Below are 24,505 nucleotides of genomic sequence, written 5' to 3'. Positions count from 1 at the left end.
AGGTTTTTCTGTGACTGTGGTGCTGGAACACTGTCTAATCCTTGTACATTAGCTGGTGAGCCTACACATGATACAGATACACTATATGACTCTGCTCCACCTATAGAATCTAATACATTGCAGCACAACTGAATTCCTTCCCTAAAGAAAAAGTCCTGCCATTCTAACATCATAACTTAAAACATTTTTTTTGGAAGAAGATTTAAAATATTTGCCCATGCTACAGGAAGAGACTGTATTAAAAATGGATACACGAGGTCAGTTGACACTATGAAGCTCAAGCTACCAAAAAGAAAGTGGCAATATATTGACTCAGGATCTCAAAGCTGGGTGTTTTAGCATTACTGTGTAAAGACTTTTGAAGGGACAGAAGTGAAGAAATAAGCTGCAATTTTGTACAGATACCAACTTCTGAAAAAAAGCTGGTGTTTTTACAACTAGCATTGAATGCAGTCCAATTTGCAGTAGTACTCTTCAATAGACAAGCAGCTTTGTTGCTGCCTTTATGGACATGGGTACCAATTGCTTTTGTAATATGGTAAAAATGTGAGCTAGCACTTCTGCGTTTCTTTTGATTTTTTTTTAACATGTATTCAGATTGAGAAATATGATTTTAATGCTTTAATCTCATGTAGTTTGTTTTTAATTTCAAGCAAATCTTCTTGTACTTGAATGTGCCCTGTTTTGTTAGCACACCTAGACTTGCTGTAACTGTACTCATGTCCCAGTATGTACGTTCTTTCTATGAAAGAGAAAACACTAATCTTAAATTATATCCAGCAATGTTTCTGGTATCCTTTAAGAAAAGTTAAGACTATTATTTCCTTCCCTTCCCTGTGCAGCATTCAAAAAATCACCCCTAGAAAAAGTGAGTGTTTTAATGAGACTTCCTAGGAAGGGATGCACTGTAAAACAAAAGTATTCTTGTAACTCAGTTTTGTGAAAGGTAAAAACTACTATGTTTTAAAGTACACTTTAGAAAGTCTCTTCAAAACAGTCCTGTATTTGAACTCTGTTCATAGTTTTTTTTTGAACAGTTTAGACAAACTGCTGGAAATTAAAAACAATTTCCTGCATTAAGCTGAGACAAGTATATATACAGCCCTATACAGTTTCATAGCTCCCCCTCCCCCATTTATGTGTATTGGTGACAGTGGGTATAAACAGCCTGAAAGTGTATGCATGTACCATAACATCTAGACTTAATATATTGTGGAGTATTCAATAACCATTATGTAGAAGGTAGATAAGAATTAAAAGGGTTTAATTTCCTAGAAAGAAAATGGAAAAATGGTCATTTTTAAAAAATAAAGTTTATTAGATCATAATGTTGTCTGAATTTACCACCTTTGTCAAAAAGTCAACTCAGAGCTTCCAATGTAGTCTATAATTCCTTAATCAAAGTCAGCAACTTAGGGACAGCTTCAGCATCTATAGTCGACCTTTCACTAGCCAGGCAAACTTCCCTTAAAATTAAAAAAAAAAAAAATTGAGTTCACATCAACCATCCCCCATTATGGTTTTAATAAGGTTGGCTGCATGGCAAAATTATATCTAAGTATAATTACCGAAATAATCGCAGTGATTGGGTCATCTTCTCAAATTCTCTTGCTTTTCTATGTCCCTTTTGAATAATCTCCTCTGGAAGATTAGCAAGCTTTGCTGCATTAAAGCCATAGCTTTTAGGACAAGCTCCCTTAATGAATTTATATAGGAAGGTAATAGTCTCCTGGCTGGGATCCTCACATTCATTTTCTACCATGCATGCCTAAAAAAGAAAAATATTTTATTACATTATATTCATGTGCTAGTAATGGAAGTACCTGATTCCCTCAAAAATCTAACCTTTTGCATAAGCAATTTACACATACCATGTGTCCCAGGCGCACTGCAACGTTTTGAGAATAATCTTCCACTAATGAATGGTAATGGGTAGAAAACAATGTACGACACTTTATGTTCTCAGCAAGTTCTTTAACAACTGCATTTGCTATTGCTGTTCCATCAAATGTTGCAGTACCTCTTCCTATGAAAGTAAAATATGCATAAATTATATATCTGCCTAATACCCAAAAGGATCTACCTTACAATAGAAAAAAAGAAAACCAAGATAGAACAGTAACATCAATTAGTGCATCCAAATAATAGGCCCTGTTTAGCTAAATAGGTCTGGTCTCATTTAGCAGCCCTTGGAGTGGGGTGCATTTCTTAAAAGCATACTGTTCAGGTACCAGTCATCTTCAGAAATGTCCTATTGGCTTCTCCTTAAATACCCATATTTTGATAGATTAATTACCAAGGCTTGAGATCTCTTAATGTGAAAAAGTTCTCAGTATTATCTCTTCAATCTCTTATCTCCAACTATGGTCTATGGCACAAAGGTGAGTGCATTCTTTTAGAGAACTGTCCTGTCAACCATCTTCAAGAAAAGTAATTCTTTGTACTAAAGTTTTAAAAATAGCCTTCAAATGGAAATTGTAATGTCTTACCTAATTCATCCACAAGCACCAGAGAATGTGCTGTTGCGTGTGTAAGGATACTGGCAGTTTCACTCAGTTCAACAAAAAATGTACTTTCACCTAAAACACACACATATGTATGTGAAGGAGAGCTTTACAATCCTAAAACAGTACATTCATCTTTAAGGTTCATATTCTTTGAATCCATGAGCTACCCAGGTTAAATCTTTTTACACAGATTACGCATGCAATTCTTAAAACAATAGAATGATTTCAAATGTCTGAAAGCATTCCAGAAGAAAAACATCAAATTTAAATGACTCATATGCACGCGGATATATTTATCTGATATATCTGAAGGCAGATATATTTATCATTTAAAACATAGAAATGAATTGTCAAATTCATCAGATGTCTGATATATCTGAAGGCAGATATGTTTATCACTTAAAACACAGAATGAATTGTCAAATAATAAGGCCTTAGGTGGAAAAGAAAACTCACCTGACATTATTCTGTCTGAGGCACCAAGTCTAGTAAATACTCTATCAATAGGTGTGAGCCTGCATACTTCAGCAGGTATGTAACAACCCGTCTGGGCCATTACAGCTAACAGGCCAGCCTGTAAATGGAGGAAAAGGTCATTTCTAATTGGCATTAAAAACATAGATACATAGACAGATACAGATCTATATATATACAGAAGACAGCAACACCAAGCTAATAAACATTATCTTTCATAAGAACAATAATGGTAGCAGTCAGGCACTCCTAAAAGGCAAAGCGAAGCCTAGAGAAGGCAAAAGGCTTAGGGCCTAACTGGCTTGAAAACCTCACCCTGTGAGGTCTGAACCCACTACATCAGTGATTTTTAACCCTGGCTAGCTACACAGTAGAATCACCTGGGAGCTCTTTAAAATTGCTGATGCCTAGAAGCAATTCCAGACCAAATCAATCTGGGAGGATGGAACCCTCCTGCACTTTGTCAAGCTCACCCCATTTTCATTTTTTAAGATCACCTGGAGAGCTTGACAGAAATACAAAAAAATCAAAACCGATCAATTAGAACCGTACTGTCCCTTGCTAGTTAGGAAATTTGATGACCATAAGTATAAGATTATACAGGAGAGCAGGGGGTCAGCAAACATTTTCAGTTCAAGGGCCCAATGTCTCAGTCACATTTTTTTTCCTTTTTATAACCCTTTAAAAAATATAAATCATGGTTTAGCTCAGTGGCTGGCCAACCCCTTATGTATTTATTGTCTTCCCTAAAAGCAGTTTCCAACAGTTACTTGAGGTCATAAATTTTATTTGCTTTCCTATCTGAACAAGTCGGTCATGGTTTTTTATAAGGATTCCCACAAATGAGTCGAATTAAAGGACAAACCTGCAACATTTTCATTCATTATGAATACATCTACCTTCAGAGGAAATGAATCCAGTCAAGTCAAAGTTTATAAAGACATAACTTGAAATCTCCCTTGCCTTTTTATTTTTCTAGCCTTTTTAAATATAGGCTTCCTGTACATCAGACAGACATTTGATGAAGTGAATACAATTCTGTTTTATAATACATTTTTCCTTTGTTTCCTAGTATTCTAGTGACTGAACTGTTATTCATGTGCTATTTGGAAAAGGGCCTAAATATGTAATATATTCCTAAAGCGTACAAGTAACTTTGTTGTAAAACCTTAAAGGTCAGTTTACCTGTCTCATGAGTGTCGACTTGCCCCCCATATTAGGTCCAGTAACAAGCACACAATAAGCTTTGCCACTTTCCTCCTCTTCTTCCTCACAGCCTATTAGAATGTCATTAGGAATAAAGTCATCTCCAAAAAAAGTCTTCGTAATGCAGGGATGACGTGATCCTCTAAGGTCCAAGAAGGGGGGTGTGTCTTCTTCTGGAAACAGAATTACTGGACGACACATAGGGCCATCACCCCCTCGACTGTAGTTAGTCAGGCACAGTAAGACATCTGTTAAGGTAAAAGTGAGGCTTGATTTTTGAGGTCTGATAAACACAAAGACCTGACTAATTAATATAAAAAGCCTGCTGGGGATTCTGTGTCTCCCTCTCTGTCCCTTCCTCAGCTCACACCCTGTCTTGTGTCTCTCAAAAGAATAAACGTTAAAAAAAAATTGTTTTTAAACAAAACAAACACTTTCTCAGTGGAGGATGGTAGTATGTTCTACTTGCTTTTTAGACATAGTGTTTTTTCTTTTCTTTAAAAGGCACTCCAGAATACATAAAATGCTTTGTTAATGCATTCAATAACCTAAAATCAGTCATCAGCCTAAATGTTTTAGGGGTCTTCTATTATAGCATTTGTTATGAAAAGAGAACTCTCATTTTTGGCCCCAAATCCCACTTCTCACCCAGTCTCAAAAAGACTTAGTCCCCTAACATCCAGACCAGAGGAATGCCAGGGGAAGCTAAGAGATACAACTGGGAAATGCTATACTGACTTATTTTACTTGATCTAATCCTGGAGCTAACACTTCTTAGAAGCAGAATGTTTTCACAATAGGCACACTGATATAAAACAATCTTTTTTTAAGTTCTTTTAAATGTTTATTTTTGAGAGAGAGAGAGGACAAGTGGGGTAGGGGCAGAAAAACAGAGGAAGACACAGTTTCTAAAGCAGGCTCCAGGCTCTGAGCCATCAGCAGAGCCTGACACAGTGATCAAACCCATGAACCTAAGATGATGACCTAAGCCGAAGTCGATACTTAACCAACTGAGCCACCCAGGTGCCCCTAATATAAAACAACCAAGAATAAATTCACAATTTTGAACACCTGTGCTGAGGAAAGTTTGGTTTTTTTTTTTTTTTAATTATCCACTGAACTATTCAAAGCTGTATTGGTTTAAGGAATAAATGTGGCACAGGGGCGCCTGGGTGGCTCAGCTGGTTGAGCATCCGGCTCTTGATTTTGGCTCAGGTCGTGATCCCAGGATCGTGGGATCCAGTCCCTGAACGTGGATGGGGCCTGCTTGGGATTCTCTCTCTCCATTGCCCCTCTCTACTGCTAGCATGCACTCTCTCTCTGTAAAATTAAAAAATAAAAAATGTGGCAGAAAAAGGATGCCAATTCTGGACAGCCGTGTTCAGGTCAAAATAGTTCTGTTACAAATTTGGTTACTGTGTTTTTAAACCACAGGGAAAAAACCTGAACTGAAACACCAAGGGCTCCAAATAAGTTGGCCATGAAATTTCTAGAAAAAGGATATTAAGCTTTTGAAAAGGTTACCAAATTACAAATCTATAAATCAGGGCTCTGAGAAATCAACTGCAGGAAAGAAAGTGTGATAATTTGGGCTAAAAGAAAAAAGATCAAAATCTTGAAATATGCATGTAAAGAAAAGAGATGCACTGAAAATACAGAAAGGTTGCAAAAGTTAAAATTAAGAAGTGATGGGCCAAGATTTTTTTAAGCTTCTATTTTTTGTTAGACTAAATTAAAACAGTATCAAATACTAAAAAACTCCACTGTAAAGGAAATTTGATCTAAAACACATTGCCTCATTAAAAGTATTAAAAATATTTTATCTTTTGTTCAATTATTCAAGACTGAGTAAGGCCAAAAAGTGAACAACTTAAATTGCTATGGACAAACTAGTCATTTTGTCTAGTGAGGAGGCAAGCATACACACATCAAGACGTATATACCTTGTTATCTATGCTCAGAGATACACCTCAGTGGCAACTCTCCAATGGATGTAAATCTTAATGTACAACTAGGACATAACGCATCACTAACCAAAGCTTTAGGAATAAACTTGTTCAAAGTCTTACCCAATACTGCGATGCACTCAACAGCAGACTGCCAGTCCTTGTAATTTTTATCAAAGTTATAGAAGAGTCGCCGCATGCAGTCTTTCAATGATACGTCTCTCCGCTCTTCAGCGTTTATCAGATTAGCCAACTTCTTCTCAATAGTTTTGGTCCAGTATCGTTTACAGCCCTTCTTGGTGGATTTCAACTCATATTCTTCTGGCAAATTACGAGTGATGAAATTCTCTGGAATTTCCAACTGGTAACGGTTCCTGCCAATCCCCCAGTAGACAATGGTCCTACAGCCAATTCGACTGCGCTGTTTCTCCAAGTATTCCAGGAGGCTCTGTTCATTTTCTCTTATGTCAGCAAGAGCTTGGTCATAATCAGGGTCAAATCCTGCTTTGGGAGTAATTAGTCCAGTCCTTCGAGCCTTTTCATGGTCAAAGGCTGTATCCCATCGGTTCAGTTCTATAGTCAAATCAGGAAAACGGCCCTCAGGATTTTTTGTCTGCAAAGTAATGACTTGCTTAAGGATTTTAGACTTAAAGTTGTCAGCAACTTCTTCCATAGTCTCTATAATTTTACATATTACTTTGAATCCTTCTAGAGCAGAAAGAAAATCAATAATCTTTTTTTTGCTGTATGTAGTTTCTTCATACATTATAGCCCTGCTATCTGGGTGGTTCTGGCTTTTCAGGGGAGACCCAACATTATGAATTTTACTCAGCAGCCTCTCAAGGTCTGGAATCTTCTTTAGAAGGTCTGCAACATCGGAGATTTTGTCAGGCACAGCCATGAGGTCTTCTATAGCATCTAAACGATCATTGATAGCATAAGGGCTACAGAGTGGGGCACAAAGCCACTGCTTTAGGAGCCGCTTACCAAAGGGAGTATGGCAAGTATCAATCTTTTCTAGCAGGGTCCCTTCAGTAGAACCATTTGTTCCATTCAGGAAAATCTCCAAGTTGCTTAATGTCACAGCATCTAGCACCATCCGTTGATTGGCTTTTGCAAAAACAGCACCAGGTCTTGTAGCACTAACCCTGTCAGAATCCAAGGGAATGTATTCTTCAAAATTAGCCATTGATAAAAGCTCTTGATCAATAAGGCATTTTTTGAGGTAGAAGACACAACCACCTAGAGCAGAGAGGGCCAATTCACTCTTCTCTCCTGGTGTTAACCCAAGAGAATCAGACTCTGAGGTCATACCTTTAAGCACCTGGGGTAACATCACCCCACTGTCCTCATTTAACTTTTCCTTAAAATATGCTTCTTCAAGGAGAGTTCTCAAAGTTTTGGCTGCATCCCAAAACTGGGAGCCTGGTATCAGACCTTCCTGAAGAGAGGAGGATAATGAACCCTTCAGAATCATCTTAGTTTCTGTTGAGAGATTTCCTTTCTCAAACAAGACTTGTACTGGAGGGTAGTGTGCCACTAGAGTCCTAAATCTAGAACAGTGGCGATCATCTGGAAACTGACCTATGAAAAACTTTCCCAGTGAGGTATCAACAAAGCATACTCCATACACTCGAGTGTGGCCAGAGGAATCCTCCTCTTTTTCTTTGAGGCTAAGAAGATACTTACTGTAGTTCTCAGAGGGGTCACCTTCCAGTACACTGTAGGTCTGTGTACCCTTGGTAATGACTCTACAGATCTCCCTCCTCACCACTCTGTCATACTTAGATATATGTGCCATCTTCCGGCATCGTGCCTCCATCATTTCCGGGGTCTCAGTCTGTTCCACTCGTGCTACTTTATAGCCCTTCTGAACCAGAGAATCAGAGTATCGGCCAAATGCAATTTCAGGGAAACCAGAATGAGCCCAGTTGCCTTTCATGAATACCAGCCCGAGTTCATTGACTCCAACAAGAGCATCCATGTGGTACAACTCATAAAACTTCCCCACCTTATAAAAAATAACAAGATCAAAGTTCTGAGACTTAATCTGCCACCACTTCCTCATCCCAGGAGTACAGGAATTAAGGAAATCCTCAGGCACATAGAGTGTGGATGCATCAAAATCGGGGTGATCAGGTCGCCTCCTGTGGAGATCTCGTCTCTTTTCCTCCTTAAGCCACTCTAAAGTTTCATGATACCAGAAAGTGGGGCGACTACTATCCTCACATCCTCCACCAGTGTGGGCTTGAGATTCAGAATTCTGAGGGGCAGAGAAAGCACTCAGAGTGCTCTTGGTTTCTGATGAAATGCCAGTTGATCGTTTGGTGGCCAAGGGCATTTCCTTCCTTGAACTTTTCCTTTTGAGAGCGCCATTTCCAGACACCATTTTCTTCCGTTTTGAAGCAACTTTGACAGGGCTGTCCAAGCCTTCACTGTCACTGTCCCCCACTCCACTGCTTATTTCATCACTGCTTCCTTCCTCCTTAGCATCTGGCTTGAATTCCACATCAGAGCCACCAACATCACTCTCAGAGTCTGATATGACCCTTCGTTTTTTTATCTGGCGGCTACTTCGCCTAGATCCTTGCACCTTAGGTGGCACTTCTTCTTCACTTTCAATTTCCTTATCTTCTTCACTCTTATCTGATGAGTAAGTTGCACCTACCTGGCAGGCAAGGAAAGAGTTATTTAAATACAAAACAATCTGGAAAATGACAGTACTGCTGTGAAGTATTTCTCAATACTTCCTATGTCAAGAGAAGAACCCATCTCCAAAAATGAGAAACTATTTTTTTCCTCAAAGAATATCAGTTTCAATAGTATCACATTACAGGATTAAGTGATTCTATCATGACAGTTCTATCTTATATAATAGTGATGCAGCCCATTAGCATGACCGTACATCACAAATGCCCGTAAAGTGATGCCCCCAGGAACAGTCAGCTGTGGAAATAAACAACTTTAAATAACTCCATTATCTTTCTTCCAGGGTCACCTCTCCTCTTACAGATGGACATATTACGAAATTTGCCACTTTATAAATTCTTAAGTGTTAAGAAAGCAGTAAGCAATCTCTACTGGTTCTAGTCCTTGCCCTTCCACAAACCAGCTGTATCTTCTTGGGCACGGCACATCCACTTATCGTGGATCTCCCACATACATGAAGTCACAGGAGGCGAAATGATTTCTGTATTACCATCCAGTTCTAAACCTTGGATGAATGTTATGATCCCTGCTCTCAACCTCAAACATAAGATTAAAAACACTTTTCCTCTCATTTCTCTTAAAATATCCATTAGATTAACTTGTTTATTCCCTATCTGTAATAGAATAAAACACAGAATCTCTTCAGCACACCGCTCACTAATTTCTTAGAGAATAATGACCATGTTTGTTTTAAATGAACCAATTATTTCTTCCTTAACAGAATTTAATTCAGTCAAATAGTGACCACTAACATTTGAAACCCAGGTTGTATGTCAAGGTTATTTAACCTTTATTCTCATCCATACAAAATACAACAACAACAAAAAGGAATGAACGCATAAAACCAGGCAATTAATTACCAGGGCTTGACCACACCCTCCTATAGAGGTTTACTACCAGATACCATGACCAATTTTGTCACCATGTCCTTACTGTCCTGAGCTCATTACTTGTTACCAAAAATGGCTCTACCTCTTACACGATGTGTCCTCCACCAGGCTTGAAGCTGTAAAACTTAAGCAAAATGACTGCTGAGCTTCCAATCTAATTTAACCTACAGTCCTGAGGAAACACAGACGTATGTGTACAAATATTAAAGTGTATATATATGCAAACAACATATAAATAAGAGAACATCACTTTGCATATCCACCCCCTCCTTCCATCACTCTCCCAACAGAAGTAACAACTGACTGTTTAACAATGTCCCACCTCCATCTCTTCTTCTTCCTCTGGTTCTGAGGGCTCATCACACACTGCCAATTCAAGCCTCTCGATCTTGTCTTTATTCAAGGCTTCATCTGCACGTTGCATTGCTCTGAGTATTTCAGGCTTTGAACTATAAAAATGACCTCCTTTTTGTGCTTCTTTCGATTTTGAACCTAAAAAATTTACATTTAGATTGAATTTATATTTCTTAAGCAAATCTTATTCTTATAAATAGGACCTGTTGGTGGGGTAGTGGACTCAACCTACAACACCTGTCCTAATGAACAAGAATGATGAGAATCTAGTTTTTAATTTAATGACCCATTACTTTTAATTGATAGTAGACCAGGAAAGCCTACAAGGAAGGAATTCTCAGGGAAAAAATTACCAGTGAAACTTAAATTACCTATTTTACCTCCTTGAAGTTGCCTTAACTGTTGGGTCATCCAGGACCACTTCATCTCTCTTCTAATTTCTTGGGAAGTGGCCCTAAATAGATAAAGCCCACCTCCTCTTCAGGTGAGGCATGACATGTAAAAGGTGTTTGTGTTGAGACCCTTTTTTTATTACTTCAGGAAGGCCAAAACTACACCGTCAGTTAAATGGAGTTATGATACTAAGTTTATCCCTAAGTTAAATAGGATATATTAAAAACAAACCAAAAAACAAACAAACAAAAAAAACCCTCTACTGGTAAGGATACTAATATTTTGGAAGGGTACCCCAGTTCAGACTTTGAATGTTTTTTGTTTTAAAGTTAAACTGTCTTGTTTTCAAGCAAAACTCTTTCTTTACTCCTTGCATTTAAAGAGCTGTAATTTTAAATGACACTATCCACTGAGCAAAAGATTAGATGCAGAAGATCACAAATCTAATGGCACAAACTAGGAATGTCTGTTTTCTTCTAACCAAATATAATTAGAAAACAAACCTGCATTTGTCTACATTTGAAAGCTCCAAACATGGCATTATTTCCTTCTTTCTACTGAATACTAAAACTAATAGTACATGCTAAAGTGTCATGGAATTTGCAACTTTAATGAGCTGCCTAAATAAAATAAAGGTACAATTTTTCATTTTTCTATAGAGCTGCACCAACACTACGAAGTTAGGATAATCAAAATCCATTGGAGGGTGGCTCCTAACTTCCTCCAGTGCCTTGTTTGCAGCTGCACTCACCCCCCAGCTATCTAATGACATCATTCCCCGAAAAACCCTGATGCAAACTACTTTACAATCCTAAGACCAAAAAAAAAAAAAAAGAAGAAAATTAAAAACCTACTTTTCCTCATCCACGCTATTGCAATGATTTAGAAATTTAAAGGGCCAAATGCAGTATGCAGAGGGTGCCTTTACAAAATAATGACAAGGTAAATGCAAAATTTTTTGGTATTTTTAAAGTCATACTGCCAAAGCTTTGTTTAGAATCTCCAAATCAGTCCTAGGAAAAGATCTTATTTGTCATCTAGTTCAACTCTCTCACTTTATATATGAGTGAATAGTATCTGAGTTGCTTTGTTGGCCAAGATTATACAGCAAATTAGTGCAGGAGACCGCACCAAATTTCCAGATTCTCTTTCTGTCCTGCAGGTCAGATTTCTGTGCAGGCTGAACTTTCTTCAGTATGCTCTCCTTGCCCTGCAGGATGAGCGGTGCTAGGACCAAAAGGCATGATTCCCAGAGATTCCTGGGAAACTGACCCTTATTCTGACTCCAAAACACTTGAGTTCAACAACATCCTAGCCTGGAGAGTCTGGGATAATAGATAAGGACTTATTCATCATCAAGTGTATGTATAAGCACTGAATCCTGCGAACATCATGTGCATGCACTATATAATTCAAGAAACTGAGAAGGTGCACCTGGCCCAAGTGAGGCCCCACATGCGGGACTGCTGATGTCTAGGACCATAATAAAAGCTGGGCCTGGAAAAAGAAAGTTATGGTTCCAGAAATCTGATGTAAAACTCACCTCAGACGTAATCATAGGTGAGGATTTTGAAGGCCAGGTAAGCATGCATCTCCATCTGTCCTAGAGAATGACACTGATTTATATGCTACATATCCTGACTGCATTGCCTTTCTCTTGGACCCTTGAAGATGAGGACACTGTCAATTTACCTTTTTCATATCTGAATTTGGTATTTTGGTCCAAATGAGATCTAATCATGAAAACATTTTTCCTTTAAAGGGATGATATTGCCATAAGTCAACTGAAAAGACAGAAAAATTCCACTCCATGCAACAAATCTGCTGAAGACCAGCTACAGCATCTTATATTTTCCCCATCTATCTTATCCTTTTCCCATGCTGGAAGCATTTCCTGCCACCCCTGAAATTTATTGGCATAAAATACACTCGATTTCACTGTATAGGAGACAGAGACACTTGTGCTCACGTGCATGCATGCTTGCTCTCTTGCACACTCACTCTCACAAACATTCTGCAGAGTGGACTCCCTTACCTGTATATGGCTTTAATAGCCTTCTGCTAACCCAGCCCCTTGTTGGGCTGTCATCAAAAAACTGTACATGAACTCGGACAGACTTCCCTTTCTCGCGGATGAATGTTCCATCAAAAGGGTGGTTATAAACCAGGCAAGGCCACCAGGGGTAACCCTCCATCTTGGCCCAAACCAAATCACCTGGTGAGAAGTCACAAGAACTGTTGCCAAAAGGAAATATATAACTTGGTTAATATTTGGTTAAGTTGCATTCAAGGCAATTACCTACAAATAAAAGCAATTCCAAGGAAGGTATCATTAACACTCCTATGAATTCTGGCATTAATATTCAAGCATAAAAATCCTAGAATTAATGATTTTTAAAAACCAGATGTTCAAGTCATTTTAAAAACATAAGCAAATAGCACAATGCTTATTACTTAACTATTAAGACAAACACAAATATAATGAATTCTGGTATTAAGGTGAGAAACTACTTCTCAGAATCATTCACAGTTTAAAAACTATAGCAGAATTCTGGTAGAATAACAATGTTAACAACAAGACTCATTGTACATGCTCTCCAAGTTATAATGCATCACATCAATGCCTGCATACCACAATATAGTATATATCAGGAACAGGACCTGACCCACAGTATTAATAAAATACCAAGCATACTATGTAATTTGCTAATGATATTAAATATTACCTCATTAGACTTTGCTTGGAATCAGTCTCCAGTCAAGCTCCTATGTATTCCACACATTCCAAAAGCTACCTAGCACACTACTATCCTTCACTCCTAAAAATCTAGTTTTATGGAAAATGTCAGTAAAGTGCCTAACATCCCTGAAGTATTGAGTACATATGCCTTTAGACTCGAAAACAGAAATTCAATCTTAACAAAATGATTTGGTCCTGAAGGTTTCCTGAGAAAGGGAAAGGAGGAGAGGATAGGGAGAGAAAAATCTAGCTTAAAAGACTACAGCAGATGTACACCTGAAACTAACATAACACTGTATGTTAACTAATTAAAATTAAAATATAAAAATAAAAATTAAAAGACTACAGCACAGTCCCTCAGTGATGAGGAAGCCACAACAGCTGATAAATTCTGCTCAAGTACTATATACCAAGATTTTCTAAACTTGCTTAAAGATTTCACTGAATATCAACTGCAAAAGTAAAATAAGTATGACAAACAGGGAACATTTTAGAATAGCTTCCGTTAGTCACCTGGGGCCACTGTATTCAGACCCAATAACGAAATTATTCCTTTTCTTCAAAAATGTGAATATGGAAACCCCTAGGCTAGACAATTAGAAGAGAAAAACAACAGCATGATTCAGCTGGGACTTTTCTCAAGGGCCTTTACAGTATGTGCATTCTTAAATCTACAGCAACCTACACAAGCAAAGATCTATAAATATTGCCATCAAGCTCACCACATAGGTCATCTTTAACAGGAAGCTGTGACTGTACAATTTCAAACAAACTTCTGTTAAGTGCCTCCTGGCTACTAACATCCATTAACAGGAGACAAAGACCCTTACAGCTGTGCAGAATGGTTTGTTTACAAGCCTCCCTACTGTCAAGCAGTCTTTCCCTTGACTCCAGCCAGGTAGCCACTAACCACACAGCCTTTGTGCCAAAGTACCTGGGACTACCCTAAAGCTGGACTTTTATTTCTGCTGCTAAAGGAAGGAAACATCTTTTGTCTTTGTAAAGACACTAACAGTTGTGAGTCTGAACCGTGGCAATAATTTTTACAAGATTGGCCAAAGAGCAAATACATGTTATTTCAATGAACATGTCTCCCCTCATGAAGCGCATTTCTGTATAGTCTTGAGACATCAGGCTTCAAATTGTGTTATCCAAGCAGATTTTTCTGAAAGGGGGACCAGTCGGGATACCTATCTGTCAAGCCTGGCTGCCCTTCTCAAAGACACTTAAATCCCTTAAAAGATGGAGACTCAGGTAAGGTTTTGGTGTGTTTGTAGCTAAGCCTAAACCCCATCATCGGCTAGTTTGAGGCAGTTCCTCCCCAAGTATTGAAGTTATTCAGTATACATAGATGAGCCCTGAGCCTGACCATTACGGAGCGAGGTTTACAAAGTTTTCTTGGTTTGGAGTGCCTGGCTGGCTGTCGGTGGAACATGAAACTCTTGACCTCAAAGTTGTGAGTTCGAGCACCACATTGGGTATGGAGATTACTTAAAAAATAAAATCTTAAAAAAAAAAAAAGCGTTCTTGATTTGTGAAATTAAAGACAACTATTCTTCTTGCCTGTGTGTACAGAGTTATGCAGGGTAAGGACTAAGGGCTGAACTGGACACCAGCTGTTTCATTACATCTGTGTCTTATAAAAGTTACAAATTCTCGGGGCGCCTGGGTGGCTCAGTTGGTTAGGCAACCGACTTCGGCTCAGGTCATGATCTCACAGTTTGTGAGTTCGAGCCCCACGTCAGGCTCTGTGCTGACAGCTCAGAGGCTGGAGCCTACTTCAGATTCTGTGTCTCCCCCTCTCTCTACCCTGCTCACGTTCTGTGTCTCTTAATAATAAACGTTAAAAAAAAAATTTATAAAAGCTACAAATTCTCAAGAATGGAGTTAGTGCATAACAGACTGACAAGAATGCACATCTTGGTAATACATTTTTTTAAGTTTATTTATTTATTTTGTGACACCACAAGCGGGGTGGGGGGGGGGGGGAGGGAGGGAGAGGGAGAGGGAGAGAATCCAGAGCAGGCTCCACGCTGTTAGCACAGAGCCCAACGTGGGGCTCCATCCCACAAACCATGAGATCATGACCTGAGCCTAAATCAAGAGTTGGACACTTAACCAACTGAGCCACCCAAGGTGCCCCATCTTGGTAGTACATTTGAAGTTCAAGGGAACAGGATGCCTCAAATCCAGTGGAATTCTGTTTTGCCTGGTATGAGGCAACAGAGCACTTGCAGGAATCTCAGTTTTCTTATGGGATCCCAGAAAAACTGTCATGACTAGATCAAAATTCTTGAGCCAAAAATGACATGGCCACACCTGCCTCCTGAAAATTCCTTTCTATACTCAAGTAAGAGTAACTCAAGTTTCTGAGACCCAAAGACATGAAAAAAAAATTTTAGTTTTATACCTAAACTTAAGATGTAATAAAATATTACTGTTTTAACATGAATAAGTTCATTAGTTTTATCCCAAAGGAAATAACTTGAGCTAAGTAAGACTCAAGTTATTAACTGCCATTTATACAAATGTAGTGCAAATTGTAAAACAAACTGTACAGTGGTATTCAAAGGTCTCAAAAATAATTAGAAAAGATAAATTTCCAAAGCAACCAATTTAAAAATTCAATGTCTTGGGTACCTGGGTGGCTCAGTCAGTTAAGCATCCAACTCTTGATTTTGGCTCAGGTCATGATCTCACAGTTCGTAAGATTGAGCCCCATGTCAGGCTCTGTACTGATAGCAAGGAGCCTGCCTGGGATTCTCTCTCCCTCTGCCCCTCTCCTGCTCATCCACACTCTCTCAAAATAAATAAATTAACTTAAAAATTGTTAATATCTTTATCTTGAAAGGCAGATAGCCATACTTACTGGAGGAAAAAAAGCGTAAAAAGCTAGTTTTGAAATAAATTCCTTATTTGTAAAGTGAAAATTAACTGTTCAAATTGTTTTTCAACATCACCATACCCTAAATAGAACCTTATACTTAAAGAATCTTACACACAATCTAACTTTTCTGCTGTTAGGAATTGGCAGTAAACTATAAAATGCTAAGGCTAAAATGTTTAGTAATATGCACTGTTCCTCTACTAATGCTAAAAATGACATTTTAAAAATTCCAGCCCAGGAAACAGTGGTTTCCAGCCAAAAAGAGAAGTAAGTGGGTAATAAAATACACTGTTGTATACTGTGTAATAAAACTAGGTTATTTTAAACATTTCAATTAAAAATTTTCTTCACTTAATGCTAACAGAGTTCTTATTAAATCTATTAATTTTGTGGGTACACTCCAATTGTTTAAAGGTAATTTTAAAAATTTAATCTCAAAATAAGTAAATAAAAAATTTCTAGCAGTTGTGTAGTTTCCAAAGAATACCAAAATAAAAGGAACATATATTTTAATCCATGCAAATATTCAGGTTTTCCTACCAACACTAAATCCTGTCTTTTAAAATATGGAAATATAGGGGTGCCTGGGTGGCTCAGTCAGTTAAGCATCCGACTTCGGCTCAGGTCACAATCTCACAGTTTGTGAGTTCGAGTCCCATGCGTCACTAAGAGCCTGCTTCAGATTCTGTATCTCCCTCTCTCTCTCTGCCCCTCCCCCACTTGTGCTGTCTCTGTCTTTCAAAAATAAATAAATGTAAAAAAAAAAATGTGGAGGGGGGGGCGCCTGGGTGGCTCAGTCGGTAAGCGTCTGACTTCAGCTCAGATCATGATCTCACAGTTCTTGAGTTCAGGCCCCGTGTCGGGCTCTGTGCTGACAGCTCAGAGCCTGGAGCCTGCTTCAGATTCCGTGTCTCCCTCTCTCTCCGCTCCAGCCCCACTCACACTCTGTCTCTTTCTCAAACATTAAAAACAAATTTTTTTCTTAAATTTTTTAAATATGGAAATATAATGCAATCTTGAAATATGCTATAATTTGAATACCTGCCAGTTTTTCATACACTGGTTTTCATAAAAGCCTGATAACCCTATGAAAATCACATCCACCTATTTCACTGGCTCTACTTTCTACTTAAAACTTTGCCCAACAGTCATGTATTAACTGTATTTTAATATTTGGCTATGTTTTCTGACAATCTTAACATTTTTCCCTTTTCATATAACTGTATTAACAAGAATCTTTAGCCCTATGCAAATCAAATTTGAAAATATCTGGGCCAAAAAGTCACCTCTCATCTAAATATTTTATTACAGGGGAACCTGAATGGCTCAGTCGTCGGCTCAGGTCATGATCTCACAGTCTTTGAGTTCGAGCCCCGCGCTGGGCTCTGTGCTAACAGCTCAGAGCCTGAAGCCTGTTTCAGATTCTGTGTCTCCCTCTCTCTCTGACCTTCCCCTGTTCATGCTCTCTCTGTCTCAAAAATAAATAAATGTTAAAAAAATTTTAAACATTTTATTACAATGTAAAATACACTGGCTCTTCCTAAAGCCCAAGCTGAAATGCCAAAATAAATACTGGAATGATATCTTACAATATACTTATAAATAAGATCTAAATAGGGTGCATGGGTGGCTCAGTCCGTTGAGCTTCCGATTTCAGCTTAGGTCATGATCTCACAACTCATTAGTTCAAGCCCACTTGAGCTCTGTCTGTGCTGACAGCTCAGAGCCTGGAGCCTGCTTTACATTGTGTCTCCCTTTCTCTCTGCCCCTCCTCTGCTTGTGCTCTATCAAAAATAAACATTAAAAAAAATTTCTAATCCAATTATGACTTTATAGGTTTTTAAAGTGTTAATATAAATGTTTTTAAATCTATTTAAGTAATCTCTACATCCAACATGGGACTCAAACTCACAACCCCAAGATCATGAGCTGCAGGCTCTTTCCACTAAGCCACCCAGGCACCCCAAAAATGTTAATATATCTTAAGTGTTTAATATTCTTGAGATTCTAAAGATAGTGTTAAAAAAAAAAAAAGGAAAAACCAGATAGCTCAGAAAAATAAATGTAAAAACCTTCATACAACTAGGGTGCCAAGCTGTCTCAGTCTGTACAGCATGCAATTCTTGACCTCAGGGTCAGGAGTTGGAGCCCCATTTTGGGCATAGAGCTAATTATTAAAAAACAAAAAACAAAACTCATACAACTAAAACTGAGAAATGACTTAGTAAAGCTAAATATATATTGAACAGATTTTTAAAACTATGCTTTAAAAAAAAATCATGTTTTTGCTTTCCTTTTGGTCCATAATTTTGTTGTCAATTACTGATTGTGCCCCCAAATTTATAATCAACTTTTTGAGCTATCTACTTAAAAAATTCAGTAGGTACCAAAGCACTGCTAGAATCTGCTTCTATAAACAATAAAAGATGTCAAACAAAAATATGTGCATATAACCCAAAAGCACTTTCAGACCAACTTCAGAAATCAGCTACCAGTGTTTGCACCTAACTCTCAAGGTGGACCATTAGAGCAGACTTCCTCTACCCTCAAATAACTAAATGCAGTACTGAGAAAAGAGAAGTAATCAAAGCAACTAATTCCAAGGCCCCTACAAGACCTACCCCCGCCCCCCCACCCAGTACACCTCTGCCCATATATACCCTTTCCTTCTCCTTCAGCTTGGGTTAACTGTTACCCATCACTCATGCACTAAGGATCTAAGGTGACCATACAAACTGTCATCCAAACTGGTGTCTACTATTTTCTAAACAGGATCAGAAAAGAAACCTAAAGGAAGTTTAAAAAAAACAAAAACAGGTTCTTTGTGGAGCAGCTTAATTCCATGCCTTAGAGCAGGGAGGGAAAAGTGTCATCAGAATGAATGTTTTCAAAAGTCCTGAGGTAATGTTAAAAAGTTGTAAAAGCTCACAAGAGGCTCCCACAGACCAAATTATGACAAGCTGAGCATCTTTAAATACCCGTTTTAATTATATCAATTAAAACAAGTTAGGTCTGTGAAACTGAGTCCACAGGATACTTTTTAAAAGGGCTAGACTCTGTCTCTCTCTGTCTCAAAAATAAATAAATGTTAAAAAAAAATTAAAAAAAAAATTAAAAAAAAAGGGCTAGAATTCTTTCTCTTACAATAAGTAATATTATATTGATGTCATATTAGTTGGAAAAGTATACCGCTATCTACAAATACATTTAACTATGAAAATTCTTAGGAAATGACTTACAACTAGTACAGACAAGGGTGCTTAAAGAAGATTTGCCAGGTCTGACCACTCCTCCTCTGAATGCGGATGGGGCATACACCTCAAAGAGAGACAATTATCATTGAAATAAGATTGTAAAAAATAAACTAGCCAAGATTTGTAATAATAATTTTTAAAAGCCAGATTTAAAGCGCTCAAATTTTAAAAAGCCATACGTATTACAGCTCTCTCAATTATCTTAGTCAAAAGTAAAGAAAAAGGGGGTTCATGACTGAACCCCTACACACCTCTCAAAGGCTCACTTCTCCTTTCCTTCAATCCACAATTTGCTGGACCTTCTTCCTGAACCAGCTTCCTAACACCCCCTTATTCCCACCATAGCCTAACTCCTGTCTGTCTGCTGGGTTTCACCCCGAAGAGATGAAAGCCTACCCTGTCATATATACTCTCTTCCTCTCACCAAAGCTCACAGAGCTCATACACTCTGCTCCTACTCTAAGAATTACTCTTTTGCTTGTTCTATATAAGGTTGTATCCTGGACCCATAATGCCTAATACTGTGCCTGGCAGAGCAGGTACATGGGCATTTGTTGAATGAAGGTCAAATCTATATACTGGAGTCTCTTTAGAAGCTTAGTATCAAATGCTGATCTTTCTTGAATACTCTGGGAACAGTCCCTTTAGCAGGTGGTCAAGTGTAAACAATGTCATGTTTTTACAAGTCTCCTGAATTCAGACCTCAAAAAAAAAAAAAAGGAGCATGTACTTTTCAATACATAAAACACAAACCACACAATAAATGCGTCCTTTTAGCATGGATGCAAGAATAGTCAACTCCTGTTCAAATAAACATTATAACACATCTTGCATTTCTTACAATGAATGATGAAAAATTTTATGAAAAACAATGTTATGGAAGATACACATGTTAGGAGAGGAAAAATGTTTTTCCTCAAGCCTTCTGAGTTCTTGGCTAAGACCCGCAGTAATAAAAGATTAACGAAAGAAAACCAAACTGAGGTTTATTAACATGTACACCTCCTGCATACATTGGAGATACTGAGGGAAACAGTTAACTCCCAGAGATAGCTCCAAGTTACCACCTTAAATACCATCTGCAGCTAAAGACAAAAGATGGAGGAGGGGTGGGGAGAGGGACAGGTACCGAAGGGTACCAGGGAAAGAACACCCAACAAGGGTTGATTGTTATGCAGATTTAAGTCAGAACCATCTCCATTAGAAACGTTTATCCACTTTTAGTTATCTTTCCTCTTCCTGGTTCAAAGCAGGAGACATCTTTACAAATGGAGGTTTCCCTTATAAATGTAAATTGATGAGTAAAGTACCCTTTTCAAGAACTGCTCTAGTGTCTGCTGTTTTTAAAAAAGAAAGCTCAAGGAGCGCCTGGGTGGCTCATCAGTTGGGCTCTTGACTGGCTCAGGTCATGATCGGGCTCAGCGCAGCTTAGGACTGACTCCGGCTGCCCCTTCCCCGCTCGAACACCCGCTCTTTCTCTCAATATAAATAAACTTAAAAAGAAAAAAGAATTTTGACAATAAATTTCATATATTGAAAAAAAAAAAAAGAAAAAAGAGCCCCAAATAATCTCTAAGCCAGAGGCATACCCTACTACTCTTCACACAACTACATAAACTCACTGCTTGAAAGGGTCGCTTAAAGGAAGGTAACACTATAATTACACTTAGACTTCACAATCTGTAGGACACCTAAAACTAAAGACATTTGGATTACTCAGAACCACTAACACTTCAATCTTGAATGAGTTGGTTTTTTTTTTTCTTAACCTCTATTTCTTCATCCTTTCAAACGGCTAGCATTACATTTTGTGCCTAATACAATACCTAGGATACAGCAAATACGAGCTTTTCAAAATGTCGCCGCTTCTCCGACAAAAGGCCAACCAAGCCGTGGAACAGCACCGAACTGCTCGGAGAGCTAGGACACCTCCCGGCCGGATTCCCCACAATCGTGGCGGTATATCCCTGTCCAGGGCCAGCTCAAGGCCTTTCCAATCTCACTCTCAACTGTGAAAAAATTACAGTGCCCCCTCCTCCCATGGAATCGTCAACAAAAGAGACACTGTATCATAACATCTTTTTCAACTCCACACGACACTTCCACGTGTGTCAAAATTAACACGGCTTCTAAATTCTTCATTTGTTGGTGCCTGTTCGGCCTACCTATGGGATGACCCAGCCGGATCCCAGCACTTTCTGCCCCCCCCCACCTGCCCCGCCCCACCCCGCCCTGCAATTCTCCTTCCGACCAATCGGACCCCTCGGTCTGCGACGTGATACACCCCCGACGCACACAGCTCGTAGCCCACCCCCACTCCCACCTCCCCAACAGCCCACACAAGCAGGCCGAGGGTCCATCGCCCCCACAGTCTAGGCGTCCAAGGCTCAAATCAAGCATCAAAGTGTGTTCCCCGAACGTCTAATGGCCCCCAGTTCACTATCCCAGCTCTGAAGGAGGAACCTCCTCCTCGAATCCCAGTCACTGCTGCGCCCCCACAGCCTCTGGGCTGCAAGCGTTTATCCCCCCCGCAGACATTCCTCTTTCCCGCCACCCCTCCCCCGCCGCAGGCAAACACCACCCCCTCCCCCGCCCTGGGTGCGCACCCCGCAAGGAGCGTGCAAAGCTCCCTTCTCTTCCCGCCCAACCCCCAACGCTCCCATTTCCCCTTTCTTCTCGCTACCCCAACCAGTTTGCACTCCATCTCTACCGCGGCCTCCCACCTGGCGGAACGCATCTCTTCCTCCGAAGTCTGCACGTCTCCTCCCCCCCCCCCCCTTTATTCCTGCAGCCAGTTTCCTACTGCCCTGTTTACAATCTACGCCCCCTAACGCCAAGGCTACGAACTCAACCCCCGCACTGTTTCAAGCCAAGTATACAGCCCCACCTCCTCCGAGCCCAAGGCCTGGCTACGCACCCCGCAATCCTCCAAAGCAAGCCTCCCTTCCCCAGGCTCCCTGCGCCCCGCCGCTGTGCCCCCGCCCTCAGCACCCCCCCCCCACACACACACCGCGCTACCTGGGGGGGACCGCGGGCGCGGCCGACTTCCGCAGCCCTCCATTGATGTTCCTCGCCTCGGGTGGCGACGCAGAGCCCGCTAGGGGCCCAGGCTCGGCCTCGCTCCAGGCCGCATCCCCACCGGGAGAAGCGGAGGCCCGGGTAGCAGCGGCGGCACCACCGCCTTCACCTGAGGCCCTGACCGAGGCCTTGTTAGCATTATTCAGCGCTGGAGACTTGGGGAAGAAGCTGTACAGCGTGCTCTGTCGCGACATAGCGACGGCCGACAAGGCCCAACCGCTCGGTCGGACCCAGCGCCTAGAAGCTCGGAATTAACCGCGCGGCGACTGCTGGCGGGAAATCTGGGGGGAGGTGCGCTGCGCAGGAGGAACACTGGCCCCAGCGGCCAATCGACAGGCGCTGGGGCGGGCGCAAGAGGCGTAGCGGCCCGTGCGCGACCTGCCCCGCCCCCTCGGGGCGCCAGGCGACGTGAGGAGGGGAGGGGCTGGCAGGCCGCGCGGGGCCCCTGCACCCCAGCGCAAGAATGGCAACAGGCCTGCTGCGCTCCCTCCGTGGCTGGTCGAGGAAGGAACGCTCGGGCCGGTAGCCGGCGGCAGCCTCGGAGCCGCCGCTTCGGAAAAGCCAGCCCTCTGTGGAAGGGCGGTGGCGGGACCGTGAGCTGGGGGAGAGCACGCACCGCGTGGGCATTAGTGGCCGGGGTGCAGAGGGCTAACCCAAGGGCCGGGGAAAGCGGCCCTTGCGGAGAAACACCTTCCCGCGCCTGCCTGAAAAATTCCGTGGTTAGAGCGCTTCCGCCAGGAACTCGAGGGAAAAAAGAATTCAGTCTGCAGTGAATCAAGCCCCCTGTTTATCCTGAATTCTCAGAGTGTTGCACTTAGTAGGCACTTGATACACTGCTAAGTGGCAGGCACTTTATGTTTTTTTTTTTATTTTGTTTAATGTTTATTTATTTTTGAGACAGAGCATGAACAGGGGAGGGGCAGAGAGAGAGGGAGACACAGAATCTGAAGCAGGCTCCAGGCTCTGAGCTGTCAGCACAGAGCCCAACGCTGGGCTCGAACCCACTAACGGTGAAATCATGACCTGAGCTGAAGTCGGATGCTTAATGGACTGAGCCACCCAGGCGCCAGGGCACTTTATATGTTTATGAAAACCTGCCGGCTACACAGAGCTTTCCAATTTGTTTACATAGACTAGTTGAATCTGCCCAATAACTGATGGAAGTACCTCAGGTCCACAACTCCTTATCTGAACCTTTTGGACCAAGTGTGTCTCAAAATGCAAGGTTTTTCAGATTTGGAAAGTGATGTGGAAAGGTTCAAAGTTCAGAGCGAATTTTTGAGAAATCTTTGGTGTAAAATGGTGGCTTTATTAACGCACAGGGACAGGACCCGTGGGCAGAAAGAGCTGCACTAGGGTTGTGAGGAGCAATTGATTATATACCTTCAAACTGGGAAGGGGTTAGAGATAGCTTAAGTCTCTAAGGAAGTTTGGAAACAAGGTTTGGGGGGGGGGTAGCTGTTGTAAGGAGGTCGTTTATTACTGTCTAGTAAAACCTTAGTAATGAGACTCTTCAGAGGTATATCAGTGGGCCATATGCTTGGAGGATGATTGCTAACATATATCTTGGGGGGTAGAGATAAAAGAAGTTTCCAACGGAATATTTATATGTTAAAGGAGACCTACAGGATCCTGGAGGTCAGAATAATGTGAAGCTAAGATTGCTTTTTGCCCTTAGCAAATATTAACATGGAGGCAGTTGAGTTCCTAGAGGAAGGTATTCTGCCTGTCTCAAGGACTTGTCAATGAGCTAGAAGTTGTAAGGAAATTTAATTTTTTCTTTTGTCTTTGTTCTCCACATCAAAAAGATGATAGGGTGTGACTGAAGTTCCCATTCTCCAAAGCCAAAAAAGAAATAGGAAGACTGACACTTCTTTGGCCTTAATCCCAAATTGTGAATAAGTAACTAAAATCCAGAATCCTGGAAACCAATCCCAATCAGCAACAGCTGTGCTTTGGTAAAAACCTTTATAGGACCAGTTCTCTGCTTTATTCAGGAAGGCTGTGCTCTACCACAAGTTCTCCTTTGCTAGACAAAAAGTAAAACCAACATTGTTTCAAATATAT

General features: G+C 40.5%; 2 protein-coding genes across 2 annotated transcripts in view; one reads left to right on the top strand and one right to left on the bottom strand.

Annotated features, from left to right (window-relative positions):
* The window catches only part of FBXO11 (F-box protein 11), an 84,605-nt gene extending 83,277 nt beyond the window's left edge, over positions 1-1,328 (top strand). The window contains 1 exon segment of the mRNA XM_043603333.1: positions 3-1,328. Within this exon segment, the coding sequence (XP_043459268.1) occupies positions 3-132 (130 nt within the window). The 3' untranslated portion in view covers positions 133-1,328.
* On the bottom strand, positions 1,295-22,767 carry MSH6 (mutS homolog 6). Its single transcript, XM_043603332.1, has 10 exons — positions 22,379-22,767; positions 12,515-12,714; positions 10,055-10,224; positions 6,257-8,801; positions 4,167-4,435; positions 2,964-3,081; positions 2,490-2,579; positions 1,872-2,026; positions 1,569-1,768; positions 1,295-1,466 (listed from the first exon to the last, which is right to left on the bottom strand). The coding sequence occupies exons 1-10, from the start codon at positions 22,630-22,632 to the stop codon at positions 1,385-1,387; spliced, it is 4,083 nt and encodes a 1,360-aa protein (XP_043459267.1). The 5' UTR covers positions 22,633-22,767; the 3' UTR covers positions 1,295-1,384.
* Between the last annotated feature and the right edge of the window lie 1,738 nt (positions 22,768-24,505).

The sequence above is a fragment of the Prionailurus bengalensis genome, chromosome A3 (assembly GCF_016509475.1).
Source record: "Prionailurus bengalensis isolate Pbe53 chromosome A3, Fcat_Pben_1.1_paternal_pri, whole genome shotgun sequence".
Classification (NCBI taxonomy): Eukaryota; Metazoa; Chordata; class Mammalia; order Carnivora; family Felidae; genus Prionailurus; species Prionailurus bengalensis.
The sequence above is the reverse complement of the archived record's forward strand: the minus strand, read 5'-3'. Positions and strand labels throughout refer to the sequence as shown.

Coding starts and splice junctions, on each gene's coding strand:
- MSH6 (XM_043603332.1), bottom strand. CDS start 22,632: ATGTCGCGACAGAGCACGCTGTACAGCTTCTTCCCCAAGTCTCCAGCG. Junction 12,715..22,378: donor GCGCCCGCGGTCCCCCCCAG/GTAGCGCGGTGT, acceptor TTTTGGCAACAG/TTCTTGTGACTTCTCACCAG. Junction 1,769..1,871: donor CAGTGCGCCTGGGACACATG/GTATGTGTAAAT, acceptor TTTCTTTTTTAG/GCATGCATGGTAGAAAATGA.